This window comes from Lytechinus variegatus, chromosome 5, assembly GCF_018143015.1.
Source record: "Lytechinus variegatus isolate NC3 chromosome 5, Lvar_3.0, whole genome shotgun sequence".
In the NCBI taxonomy this organism is placed as follows: Eukaryota; Metazoa; Echinodermata; class Echinoidea; order Temnopleuroida; family Toxopneustidae; genus Lytechinus; species Lytechinus variegatus.
Genome location: NC_054744.1, coordinates 45,943,447 through 45,958,041, shown reverse-complemented (window position 1 = coordinate 45,958,041; position 14,595 = coordinate 45,943,447). Strand labels below are relative to the sequence as shown.

The following is a 14,595-nucleotide window of genomic DNA, read 5'->3' as shown; positions in this document are numbered from 1 at the left end:
TGATCATTCTTCTTGGAGTCATGTTTTTTTTTATGCGTAAAGTCTCCTACAACAACCCCCCCCCCATTTCACCATCACACCAAACTTTTTCCTTTTCTAGCCATTCAAATGTGAATCTGCCAAAGTCATAGGCCTATATCTCTATTAGTTTGGACCACAGAAATCTGTCTGATTCTGGAAAAGTTTGAGTTTAGAAGATATCTTTAGCTCTGAACAACTGCTTCCATGAAAATAGCCAAGACAGTAGCCAGAAATACCACAGCCCCCATCTAACCCTTAGTCCCTTACCTCCATCCAACCCTTACCTCATCCAACCCTTACCCCATCCAACTCTTACCTCATCCAACCCTTACCCCATCCAACCCTTACTCCATCCAACCCTCACCCCATCCAACCCTTACCCCATCCAACTCTTAGCCCACCCAACACGTACCCCATCCAACCCTTACCCCATCCAACCCTTTTCCTCATCCAAACCTTTATATCCCAATGGTATACAGTAATGCCTGTGTGTGATTTTGATTTTTTTTGTTATATTTATCTTTCTTTGACAGTATGGAAAGACTCCATTAATTGTTGCAGCTTCATCAGGCCATACTGGTGTGTGTAAAGACCTCATTGATAGGAGAGCTGATGTTAACAGCCAAGATCATATACAGAAGTAAGACTTCATGGTCATTATTGAAAAAAAATATGGAAAAATTGTTATTTTGTGTATTGGAGCAAAAAGTTGGCATTTAATACCCATTCATCATAATGACATCATTTATGTAGTAGATCCATGGATGTAGTGGGAAAAGAGAGAGAAAAACATGACAAAAATATTTGGTATCCTTAATATGGAAAACCACTAAACACAAATCAATAATGAAAAGAACAAAAAAGGAAGAACAATGTCCATTATGAGTGATCACCATAGTAATAATGGCATTAAGCCTTGCTGTACATTACCAATGTCTAGACTAAGTTATCTACACATTGAATCCCGATCCTCTACTTAGGAAAACATTACACAATGATGATTGAAATTGTTACCAGGGAAACAACCTCAAAAAACATTTTTATATAATCTAAAAATATTTTTCTTCCTGAATCCTGACTCATATGTTGGCAATAGAAGCACATGCTATTGTTGGCAGAATAAAGAAGACCTTAATAGGGATCTTAACAACAGGCAATGATATTGTATTGACATTGAATGTTGGGGGGAGGGAGGGAGTAAAAGATTCATAAAATGATTTATACAGTAAGGTTTGAAATATAAATGCATATATACAGTAAATGATGTTACATGGCGTAATCAATTTCTTATCACATGGATTAAAGAAACTGCTTCCTTCATGTTCCTTGCTCACATGTACATAAATTGTCAAGTTATCAAATTACAGTCAAAGTATTTTATCAGTTTCACTGGTCATTTTTGTTTCTATTGCCAATCCAGGGCCCCGTAACATAAAGCTTAGCGATGAATATCAAATATGAAAGAACCCTTCTGATTGGTTCCTGGTCAGTATATTAAACCACATGCAGGCGTAACATAGATAATGATTGGTCAGTCCATTAATAGGGATTGATCACTATTAAAATCTTTGTGTTATGGAGCCCTGATCATTATCTTGGATTTTACTCTTCCTCTTTCAGAATCAACAAGATGTCTCCTCAGTTTCCTACCCATTTTTTCTCTCTTTGTAATTTTTGTTCATCTTTGTTGGTGCACTATACAGAGAATTTAATTTAAACACACCTGCTTGTTCGTTCTTACTCCCAATGATTCCATGGCAATGAATGACAATCAAATATTCTTGAGATGCAAAGAGTTGATGCAGGTGTTTTCCAGGTTACCCTGGTATTGATCATTCATTTCTCCTCCCAGCTATCCTACTTTGTTTATTTTACAGTTCAATATATCCAGATGTAAGGTGCGAAAAGTGTTTCTTTAAAATCTTGCATGGTTTGGATATCAAGTTATTATTGTCACTGATAATGTTTTGTGCACAGGCCTACAAGGAGGTGTGAAAAAGTCAGATATATTATTCTAGACTTTAAGTTTGATAAAAAAATGAAATGCCCTCTTCATAATCAATACAATTGATACAATCTGATTAAAACGCTTTCCTTCTAATAGAAAGCAGTTACTATCATTATTTTGATATTGAAACTTAAAAACCTAATTAAAATTCTTAAATGACTTGATACCTCCCACTGCTATGCTGCAGAGAGAGGGACTCTCTTTATCAGATTTTTCACTCTGGTAGTCTGCATCTGTTGGAACATTGCACCAATCAAAAATTTTAACTGGAACCCAGTAATATACATGTATTAAGAAAATAACAATCGGTAATATAAAGCCCTGAAAACTGACTTAATTTTCACTATTTATCAGGTGTTATAATTTCCACCACTAAAGTGGCTCTTGTGACAACTCTGTTTGATCTATATGATATGAGAATCATATTTGTTAAACCAATTTATAGTATAGTACTTGTTTTTACATTCCTGAAATTTAACAACTCTCTCTCACTCCTCTCTCTCTCTGTCTGTCTCTCTCTTCTTGTAGGACACCTTTGATGTCGGCATGTGAAAATGGCCACAGAGATACGGTAGAACTACTTATCAAGAGAGGAGCCAGAGCAGATCTATGTGATGCCCAGGGGTATGATGCTAAGTATTATGCTGAAGGTAGTGGACAAGACAACGTGGCTGAACTTCTAGAGACTGCTCCATCCGTAGCTACATGGGATGTTCGTAAGTAATAATGTTCCCCAAGACATCCATCTGGCTTGGTGCATTGGGGATAATGTCTATTATACAACATGATTGCCACAATGTGATGTTAACAAGTACTATATCATTTTTTCTTTTCTTAATGTCGTTGTTGCATCACCATCACCACCACCATCATCATCATCATGTTCTATTTTTTTCAGGTAACGAGGAAGAGGAAGCTTATGATGAAGTAGCCCCAGATGCAGTGGATTACATAGATACCTTTGATGTGAATAATGAGAGAGCAGACTCACCTCCTCCAAATAAAAACCATCAGGTATCCATTCTTGTTATTATTTAATTCCTCATCTTATTTGATATATATATCAATATCATGGTGTTTGATTAATAGATAGCATGAAATCATTCTTGGGATCATTAAATTTCACTCTCTTGTATGCTTGACCTATTTAATACCAGTTCGGTCAATCAGAGTGTTGTGTCTAAGCCTCTCATCCACATAAGCCACTCTCTACCCAGGTGCTCAATGAATACCTGGCAGCATGTGAAAGCCTACTTGTATGGAGTATGCCTAGCAATTTAGCTTGAAATCCTCTAGTTTGAATGCCCCCGGGAGGGGAGGAAGTGTATACATTTTGTGCTGGTAAGCAAGGATCTAAAGATCAGGCTATAATACATATATCTGTAAAGCGGTTTAGAATGTCATTCCGATGTATTATTTGTAATCAGTGGAATAAGGAATGAAGCAGTCGACTCCCAGCAAATAATTTCATTATAAATCCTTGAAATAATGATCTATTAGGATAAATTAATCAAGTACTTTAAACTTTATTTTCTTCATAATAGAACAATATTGAAGCTGATTTCCCAACACCGAGTAGAGCAGTGAGCATGCCAGCTCTGACTGACAAGCAATCAGATGATTTGAAGGTGAGGAATCCATCTTAGTTTGAGCATATCATAGTAAATGTGGCATCAATTTTAATTTTTTTACAAGAGGCTTAATTTTCACTTGCGGGCCAATAACCTTTTCCTAGAGAGAATACACATTGCAAGTGAGACTCCATAAGTTACAGAAATATTTAACTAAACTCGGAATTCCAAATCAATGGGAAAGTAAAGATTGTTCAGTAGAAGTAATAGTGAGATTTCAGTAAAATGGGGGTTTGAGTTCATTTGGAGTAGGATTAAGGTGCAGGAGTAACATCATGATAGAAACTTGTGAATTCTCATATTATTTATACATGTAGGTGCCCATCTGTTATATGACGTTATTCAATTCAAAGGAATTACTAGTATGAAAAACTGCATGAAGAAATAAGATGATAAGATACATGTGAAATATAAACTTTATCTACCCAGATTGTCAGTTACTAATTTCTAGTTCTATTGACTGGTTGTAGTTTTGAGATTAGAATTGTTAAACTAGATATCAAGCAACACATCATTATCTTATGAAATGAAAAATATGCAATAGTGCATTCAAATAATTGTGCACACTTGTTACCATAAAAACAATCCAACACACTCTCTGCTATGTCTCTGGCCTGTTAGAACTGTTCCAAAGGTACTTTGTGTAAGTAATTCTTGCTAATGACACTGATGATATGTATTATTTGTTTAATACATCATTTATTAAGAAAGTCTAATGTGCTTGATCTATGTTTATTACAGGAATTAGAGGAAGAGAATGACTTTTTGAATGAAGAACTGTCTAAGGTCAATGTAGCTCACAAGAAAGCTCTTGAGAGGATTCGCTCACTTGAAAGCAAAGTTAATGATATAGAGGTAAGAAAAAGGAACCTTTGTAATGACAATACACATAGTTCCATGCATTGCTGCATCCACTTTTTGCTTGATATGAAATTGCATTTATTGAGCATATTTCAAAAATCATCTTTTGATATTACAATGTGCTCTCAGAACTAGACGATTTGAGACTTTAAGCTTTACCCCTCTACAATGGGGAGCGTTGTGGCCCAGTGGATTAGTCTCCAGACTTTGAAACAGAGGGTGGTGGGTTCGAATCCCAGCCATGGCGTAATTTCCTTCAGCAAGAAATTTATCCACATTGTGCTGCACTCAACCCAGGTGAGGTGAATGGGTACCTGGCAGGAATTTATTCCTTCTGGGAAATTCCACCGCGCTGTAAAAGGCTGCGGGGCTAAAGCCAGGGTAATGATATCCTAGTCCTTAGGAAGCATGTAGGGACGCTATGTCATAAATAAGTGTGATATGCTCTAGACGAGAACTGTGTTAATATCATTATTACACAGAATGAACGCATATAGGGACATTGTGTCATAAATAAATGTGATATGCTCTTTACAAGAACTTTGTTAATATCATTATTACACAGAATGAAAAATCAATCGAGTTAAGACAAATTTATCTCACCATGCATAATGTGACTGAAATGTGTGAAGTAATTTGTTTGAGATAACTTTTATCACCCTGGGGTATACTTTTCTCTTATTTGTTTATGATATACAGCAGGTAGAGAGTCTGAAAGAGAGACTAGAAAGTGAGGAGATGAAAAGGAAAGAGCAAGAGAAACAGATGAAGGACCTGGAGAATAAACTAACTTCCATGAAGGTAAAGGCTTCCGATCAAATTGGGAACATCTGACTGACACAAATTCCCAATCATAGAAAAATTTATATATGAGTGATAGTTTCAATGGAAAATCTCAGAAAATCAAGTAATTCCCGAAACCTATTTGTAAGGTGTGTGCTGAAATGCCCTAGTGATAACCATTGATGAACATAAATCATCAACATGTGCATCTACATGTATGTTATATGATTTGATGAAAATAAACTTTGATGATAAAGACAAAGAGAAGCACACAGAATTTTCATGAAAACTATGAATGTACATCGATTATATCCAGAAAAAAAATTTGTACAGACATGTATGTCAGGTGTTGACATTACTCGCTTTTCATTGTTATGATTCATTGAATCAATCATAACTCCTCTTAAGACGAGGCCCAATTTTGTATTCATGGACTTCTTGTAACTTAATGTTGGCAGTTCATCACTTTCTGGTGATTAGTTGAGAATCTGGTCCACTGGTGACCATTATGATTATCTTAAATAAAAGTATCCAAGACTGTTCTTAATTGGTTTGATTAATTTGAAATATATTTTAATATATTTATATCATTTTCTTTCAGCTGAAAGTGAGCAAAGATTCATTTGAAGAAGATGACGAAGATGAGACCAATTCTGTTGGTAGTTGGGGTGACAGTGAAGATGATCTCTTTGATCTACCTGGTAAGTCATTAAAAATCCATAGAAAAACACAGCTTTCTTGAGGCCAAGATAACCCTCTGTCTTGCTTCTTCAACTGGCGAGAAATGTCAATTTTTTATGCATTCACTTTGACTTTTTTATCATTTGAAAAATATTTGACATGGATACAACGTGACTCAAATTGAGTGATAATGAAGATGATGATGATAACATTTCTTTAGTGCCTCTGCTTGGAAAGGTACAAAATGCAAGTGATGATACATTTAGCTTCCAAATAGCTTTTATTTGACATAAGATCAGGGAACCATTTTTCGAACACTGACAAGTTTTCATTATCTCACAGTTATCAGAGCAACAGCCAGCCACCTGTAATCCTCAGCCAGTCAAAAGAAAGGAATGTTGTTGGATCTGACAAACAACGGATGTTAATCGCTGGTTTAATCATCCATCCATAAGTAGTTGTGGATGATACTGCAATGTTAGTGATCAAAGGGCATGCTCATCAACATTTTAATTACAGGTAGATTACCCACACAGCAACCCAGAAAACTCCTAATTGTGACTGGATGTTTCTATACACATAAAATGTAAAGTTATTTGCCATTTTAGCCATCAGAAGCCAAGTTTTCAGTCATTGTACTATTTATTAATTGTTTGTTTTTGATACAGGAACCAAGAAAACACCTAGGACACCATTGAATCTGTCTTTAGATCTCAATTCCTCCAAGCAAAAGTCAGACGTCCAACTACTAAAGACTGAGATTGAGGAGCTCCGCAAAGAAAATGAAAATCTTAAAAATCAATTAGAGGTATGTTTTCTAAACGGCTTTCAATATTGTATTGAAGTATAGTCTTAAGCATAGTGTGAATGATTTTACATAGCTCTTATTTTATTCATAGATCAAGGCTCCCTTTTCTTCAATTTTGAGTTTGATGAGGTTACCCCTGCTACCATTGTATTAAGAGCATAGTTTGAAGGCTTTGCAAAAACATAGTTCTTTCTCTTATCATTGATAAATGGTTCTTTGATTTTCTTTAAATTTCAGTCTGGTGAAGTAACCCCAGCTGGGACTGTATCACGAGCGGAGTTTGAGAGATTGCGTCTTTCATCCAATGGTAGGATAGCAGACCTTGAAGAGGAGCTTGCTAGTTTGAAGGAGGAGCTGGAGGAGTCTGACCGAGGTAACATGGTCCCCTACCAGGAGTATCAGGAGCTGAAGGAAGCCAATGAAGAGGAACTTAGTGTTGTAAAGCTGGAGAACATCGTCTTGAAGGATGAGATTGGAAATGTCTCTCAGAGAGTAAGTCTTTTCATGACCTTTGTAATTGGACAATTCCATTGATTATGTATTCTGTCTTTGTTTATAGTTCATTTTAAAGGATGTAATGATGTCATGATATCATGGTTTGAGAAATTTATAAAGTAAAGTGAAAATGGGGGTCAGACATTCAAAAAGGTTAATTATTGTTGTTGAATTCCCCACATGAGAAAATATGCTTTTTAAACGAGGATTATGTAATATTCATTATTTACTTAGTAATTGATGGGAAGGTTTGACAGTGATTTCATAAAAATTAGTTCCTTTCATATTTTTTTAGGAATAAAATTCAGTTTGTATTTATTTCTAAGTGCAAAGTGGAAGTCATGTCAAGTTGAAAGGCATTTTTTTCACTGTGGAATGTAATATTATGGTAGCCATGACTTATGGATTGAATTTCTTTGAATTTATAGGATTGCTTCTGCTTCTTGAGTCTTATTGGCAGTGAAGCTAAAACTAGGACTTTGAATTAATGTTTGTTTTTGTCTCACCTGCGAAGCAGAGTGAGACTATAGGCGCCGCTTTTCCGACGGCGGCGGCGACGGCGGCGGCGGCGGCGGCGGCGGCGTCAACATCAAATCTTAACCTGAGGTTAAGTTTTTGAAATGACATCATAACTTAGAAAGTATATGGACCTAGTTCATGAAACTTGGCCATAAGGTTAATCAAGTATTACTGAACATCCTATTAAAGTTTCATGTCACATGACCAAGGTCAAAGGTCATTTAGGGTCAATGAACTTAGACCATGTTGGAGGAATCAACATCGAAATCTTAACCTGAGGTTAAGTTTTTGAAATGTCATCATAACTTGGAAAATATATGGACCTAGTTCATGAAACTTGGACATAAGGTTAATCAAGTATCACTGAATATCCTGCATGAGTTTCACGTCACATGACCAAGGTCAAAGGTCATTTAGGGTCAATGAACTTTGGCCAAATTGGGGATATCTGTTGAATTCCCATCATAACTTTGAAAGTTCATGGATATGATTCATGAAACTTGGACATAATAGTAATCAAGCATCACTGAATATATTGTGCAAGTTTCAGGTCTCATGATTAAGGTCAAAGGTCATTTAGGGTCAATGAACTTTGGCCGAATCGGGGGTATCTGTTGAATTACCATCATAACTTTGAAAGTTTGTTAGTCTAGTTCATTAAACTTGGACATATGAGTAATCAAATATCACTGAACATCCTGTGCGCGTTTCAGGTCACATGACCAAGGTCAAAGGTCAATGAACTTTGGCCGAATTGGGTTTATCTGTTGAATTACCATCAAAACTATGAAAGTTAATGGATTTTATTCATGAAACTTGTACATAAGAGTAATCAAGTATCACTGAACATCCTGTGCGAGTTTCAGGTCACATGATCAAGGTCAAAGGTCATGTATGGTCAATGAACTTTGGCCATGTTGGGTTTTTTGTTGAATAACCATCATATCTCTGTAAGTTTATTGGTCTCGTTCATAAAAAGTGGACATAAGAGTAACCATGTATCACTAAACATCTTGTGCGAGTTAGAGTAGTATTCAAAGTCAGCACTGCTGCTATATTGAACTGCGTGATGCAGGTGAGACGGCCAGAGGCATTCCACTTGTTAATTCTTCCCTCTCCCTTCATCTCTCCACCTCTTTATTTATACTCTTTCTATCATTCTTTCTCCTCTGCTTATATATGTATATCTCTTTCTGTAATCAGCTTGCAGAAATGACTGATAAGAAAGAGCGCCTTCAAGAACAAGTGATGGAGCAGCAGGAGCTACAGCTAAGACCAGTCAGCAGTTCATCAGCTGACTTCAGATACAACGAGCTTGTCCAGGAGAAACTTGAGATGGAGGAAATCATTAGCAAACATTCTGAAGTCCTAGCCAAGCAAGCCGATGAAATGGAAGTGTACAGGAAAGAGATCAATGATTTGAAGATGGAGAAGGAAGAAATGGAAATGAAATTAGGAGAAAGCAGTGGGAGCAGAGAGGAAATGAATGCATTGAAGAAGGAGAATGATAGACTCCAAGCTATGATCACTAAGCAGTCTAAGGCCATAGCACAACAGACAGATAGGATGCGCAAGGATAAGATCAAATACAGTGAGGTAGTGGCTGAGCGAGATGGATTGATCAAAGAGATGCAGGCATCTCAGAAGACAGGTAGCCATGGAGATGGGGAGTTGGAGGAGAGACGGGAACTGGAAGCAGAAAACAGGAGACTGATGGAGAGGGTAGGGTTGCTAGAGAGACAGTTAGAACATGAGGAGGAGGAAAGGACAAAAATAGAAGAGTTAACGGGAGAAAATTGGAGATTGCAGGATACATTGAGGAAAGCCGAGGATGAGATGCTCGTTAAGAGTGCGCAGCTTTCAAAGATTCTTGCCTCTAAAACCACCGAACACCAAGGACTTGAGGAGGAGAATAGACAACTGAAAAAACGGAACAAAGAAATTGAGATTGAACTCTCAAATCGGCGGGACGGGGAGGCTCAATATTCCCAGATCCTTGCAGAAAATCTCTCTTTGAAAACTAGATTAAGTCAGCTTGGTGATGGTGGTCTTCAGAATGGTGACCAAGATTGGAAGCATTCGTCGGAGGTCTTTGCTGAGAATAGAAAACTGAAAGAAACCATCAAGAAGATGGAGGGAACGCATGATGGACTGATGAATGGGATGGATGGAGGGGGTGGAGGAGGAAAAGCAAACCTTAAAGAAGTAACGAGGTTAAAACAACAGATAGCTGAAATGGATGCCAGGCATAGAGATACAGTCAATATCTACAGAGCACATCTACTCAGTGCTGTACGGGTAAGTTTTTCATACAAACATTGCTTCGGCAACAGAACGGGTTACCTTATACTAAACAAACATTTGAAGACAGATCAGGAAAAAAAATGGTTGTTAGAGGTATGATGTATCATGGCAACCTTGTTTTTTGCTCGCTTTCCAGATTTATGACATTATATTATGGCAACTACCATGGAAATCTTGATTCTGATTGGCTGCTGAGCCCTGTTACCAGGGTAGTTGCCATTATGGCAAAGTTCAACAGTTGTAAGTCCTTTATGAAACGGGCCCCTGGTGTTGGATAGTGAGAAAAACATTGCATCCTATCACTTTTACACAGTATTTGCTTCATTTCTTTTTTTTTTTTTTTTGGGGGGGAAGGTGGGGAGAGATTACACAGTGCAACTTGACAGATGTTGTCATGGACAGAAACACTTTTGCTTTAAATACGAAATAGATTAGGAGCTCTTTTAATATCAACCAGATGAATTGTGCATATTAATTTTGACCACTTCGTCTGCTGACTTATAACTTTCAAGCCTTGCACATCTTTTAAGACTGAAATGCGTTGCTGGGTTACATTAGTTCAAAAATTACGCAATGTTTTTGTCAGACCAAAAATTGTTCCAAATCGTCATTTTGTGCACAAAAGTGCAACAAAGTCAAATAATTGTGTGTTATTAACCACAAAGCATATATGTACATTGTAAGATTATTTTTTAATTTGCTGGTCTGAAGTATTCATTATATGATGTTTATTATGGCAGAGGAGTCCTAGACAAATTTCATTGAAAAATATCTAAAAACGAAAGTTAGAATAAAAAGAAATACATGAATATCAATTATATTCTGGCAATTCTTTTTCATAGATATTTGTTCAAAATGAATATTTTCAGAAAATTTAGGCATTTATTCTACATCCTGGTCAACGTGCTTGCAAATTTTTGTAGAAAACACTTGATTGGTTTCAAAGATATGAAGAGTGTGTGTGTGCATGGGGGGGTGTGCAAATCCCCCCCCCCGAGTAGAAACCTGGGGGCCGCTTCATAAAGCTGTTCGTAAGTTAAGAGCAACTTAAAGAGCGACTGGTGATCCTTTCTTACGCGCTTGACCATCGCCAATGAAATATACCATTTTCCACAAGAAAGGATCACCAGTCGTTCTTAAAATCGCTCTTAACTTACGAACAGCTTTTTGAAACACCCACCTGGTCTGAAATAGCCCAGTTAAAATAGTATTGAATGAAAATCCTAACATTAAGCAACATTTTCCCTTTATTGTTCGATCTTTATTTCCATCAATGCGAAATGGATTCATTTTAATTTTTTGTTTCTATTTCTTTGTTTTCTATTTCTTTGTGTAGGATGAGATCAGTCCAGATGTCAAGGAAGCACTTCAGCAAATTGTTAAACTTCGCAACGAAACACCTGTCACATGACACCTGTCACATGACTCCCTTCTATTATGCAAATGAGGATCTTCAATCCCTGCTGTGGTTTATGATACAAACCAGTTTAGTTAGCAGACTAAGAAGAGCAGAATGGATGGTATCACCCAGAGTGAGGCTTAAATCTTTGACTTTCTGCTACTTTGAATGGATCCAAACAGTTTGAGAAGATTGAGTTTGGATGGAGTATGAGTGGGACAGACTGAAAATACTCCAAATACCCATGAACTGTATGGGCAAATTATGGAATTAAAATTATAAGAAAGGTGCTTATCTGATCGTTTAGATGTCTTTTATTGTAAGACATCTGATGATCAGGAATTTTTTTTAATGATATTCTCAAGACTATCAATCATGATATATATATGATGTTAATTCATTTGTCAGTTGTAATTGATTAAATGTATTCATCTTGCCAATTTTTAATAATTTTCACAATATTTAAAGGGGAATGAAACCTTTGGAACAAATAGGCTTGTGTAGAAACAGAAAAAGCAAAGAATAAGAATAAAGAAAGTTTGAGAAAAATCGGACAAATAATGAGAAAGTTGTGAGCATTTGAATATTGCAATCACTAATGCTATGGAGATCCTCCCATTGGCAATGCGACAAGGATGTGTGATGTCACTGATGAACAACTTTCCCTTTGGTGGACTATAAAAATACCCTCAAAATGTCTCTTTTTGCTTTTTCTTACAAACTCTTTATCCATTATATATTCTTAAAAAATATGTATTACATGCCCTCATGTAGAAAGAACACATGATTTATGGATAGATGTGATAAAAGAGGCAATTCAAGTGAAATATATACTAAAGTAATGGGGAGAGTTGTTCATCAGTGACATCACACATCTTTGTCACATTGCCAATTTGCTATCTCCATAGCATTAGTGATCGCAATATTGAAATGCTCATAACTTTCTCATTATTTGTCCGATTTTTCTCAAACTTTTGTTGATCTGTTTCTTTGATTTTTCTGTTTTCACACAAGCTATCTTGTTCCAATGGTTTCATTCTCCTTTAATGCTTGGCGATGCCAGATAAAGTATTCCTGTCCTTTCCCTATTAGTATGTGGTACCTTCCTGAAGTGATATTTTTCCAGTTTTGTGTTTCATATGAAAAGATGTACTGCTTTTAAATTATGATGGCTTGAGCAGTTCATGCAGTGAAGTAATATTGGAGAAAAGTGGTGGAACAACTTTTTAAAAGAAATTGGTACATATGTCATGACATAGTTATGTAATGCTGATTAATATTGATACAGCTATAATGTTTGAGTGTTATGTGACTTATCAAGACACCAATTTTGTGAGGAAATTTGTGATCCCACCATAATTTATGTGCACTTTATGCAAACCTTGGCTTCAAATGCAAACAGACATAGGTATTTACTCAGGAAATATTGGGATAGAGTTAATTCACTAACAGTTACCTCGTGACGAGTGTACATTTTTTATATTTATAATAATTTAAAGAAGTTACATCGTATTGCATTATACTGTATGGATTGTACAGGTTTTAGTGACTCTATTTGAAATTACTGTCGGTTCAGAGCCCAGAAGTAGAAAGTGTTGCATACATGTACCGGTAAATCATGTCATTAATTATCACCCTTCATCTCTGTCAATATACTTTGGTGATTTTTTTTTCAAACTCAAAGCTATTTCAATACAAGTTTGGGGAGATACATTTAAATCAAGGGGTCTGTATTAAAGTTACATCATTTCATCAATTATGCATAAACAGCTGTAAACTTGTTTTTATGATTTTGATGCATAATGAAATTATGGTTTTAAAGTTGTAGTTATTCCATAGATGAGAATCCATACTTTCTATATTCACAATGTTTTTTTAGAATAAATACCTTGATACCTTGATTGCTCATACAGATTTCATATCAAATTCTTATATGTTGATTGATATCCATTCCAGTTGTCCTCCTCTTATTAATCACATTCAAATAATCAGTTGATCTTATTTCAATATTTAGAACAAGTATGGTTTCCCAGTATTCAACATTGTTATTCCTTCTGGATAAAACAGATTTGGAGGATTTTTATTTTCGTATTCATTCTTAAAATAACATTATTTTACATTCTCCTTGTATGCAAGCTCTTTATACTCAAATCTCAATATTATAAATCAATAATCAATCTTTGTTATTTTTATTTTATGTCTCTATTATTAAAGAATATATTTCTAATATGTTTTAATTATTTTGAGGTATAATGCCAAAAGTGTAAATCTAGCATGCTATCTGAGATTGATTGAATACAATGAAATAGTATTCAATGCAGTATTCTCATCAGATAAGAAGTGCTCTCATGAAGGTTTTTTTTTTTTAAACTTTTATTTACATGTATTTATTGTAATGTTACCCCCCTCTTTATTCTAAAGACATGAAGCACAATTCATTTCAGAGGTGTTACATATACCCTGTTTTCACATACTTGTACTTGTATAAGTGTGATATAACCCAGTCTTGCCAATGTTTGAACAATTCTCAGCGTTTGGTTTCCTTAAAGTGATTGAATTCTTGATTTATTTCTTATTTTACCTTGGGTTTGTTTCACCTTCATGATGATTTTGCCAGCAAGTATTGCATACCAAGTAGCAAGTGAGATGATTCTTTTTCCTGCTGTGTAAACTATATTATGACGGTTCATCTTTGAATTACCATTACCGGTAGATATTCTCAATATACTGTGTGAGTCGAAAAAAAAAACTTGACACCTCATAAATCCCTAATTTAAGGAAAAAATATTCCATGCATGCATAATCATTACATATGGTCTGAAAGAGCATGTTCTTCCAAATAATTTGATACCATATTTATGCGGTACATGTATGTGTTAACGCTTGGATGGCCAGGAGGTATTCTTTGCAGCGATGTAAATCTTGATTTGCGCCAAATTACGGCATGACTTCAATGACTGAATCCAGATGTCAATGATGTCATAATCCTACAAGGGTTGCATTAAAATCCACTTCAAATCACCTTTCCAGTAATTGACACATTTTTGTAACAATTCTTTAGTTAATTTCACTGAAAATGGATTAG

General features: G+C 35.7%; 1 protein-coding gene across 1 annotated transcript in view; it reads left to right on the top strand.

Moving 5' to 3' along the window:
* Positions 1-12,021, top strand: part of LOC121416283 (ankycorbin-like) — a 40,260-nt gene extending 28,239 nt beyond the window's left edge. Inside the window, exons 7-17 of the mRNA XM_041609817.1 lie at positions 555-661; positions 2,558-2,745; positions 2,928-3,043; positions 3,574-3,657; positions 4,402-4,515; positions 5,221-5,322; positions 5,906-6,005; positions 6,654-6,793; positions 7,031-7,285; positions 9,011-10,105; positions 11,448-12,021. Of these exons, the coding sequence (XP_041465751.1) occupies positions 555-661; positions 2,558-2,745; positions 2,928-3,043; positions 3,574-3,657; positions 4,402-4,515; positions 5,221-5,322; positions 5,906-6,005; positions 6,654-6,793; positions 7,031-7,285; positions 9,011-10,105; positions 11,448-11,522 (2,376 nt within the window). The 3' untranslated portion in view covers positions 11,523-12,021. The remainder of the gene's footprint in view (positions 1-554; positions 662-2,557; positions 2,746-2,927; positions 3,044-3,573; positions 3,658-4,401; positions 4,516-5,220; positions 5,323-5,905; positions 6,006-6,653; positions 6,794-7,030; positions 7,286-9,010; positions 10,106-11,447) is intronic.
* Positions 12,022-14,595: the final 2,574 nt, after the last annotated feature.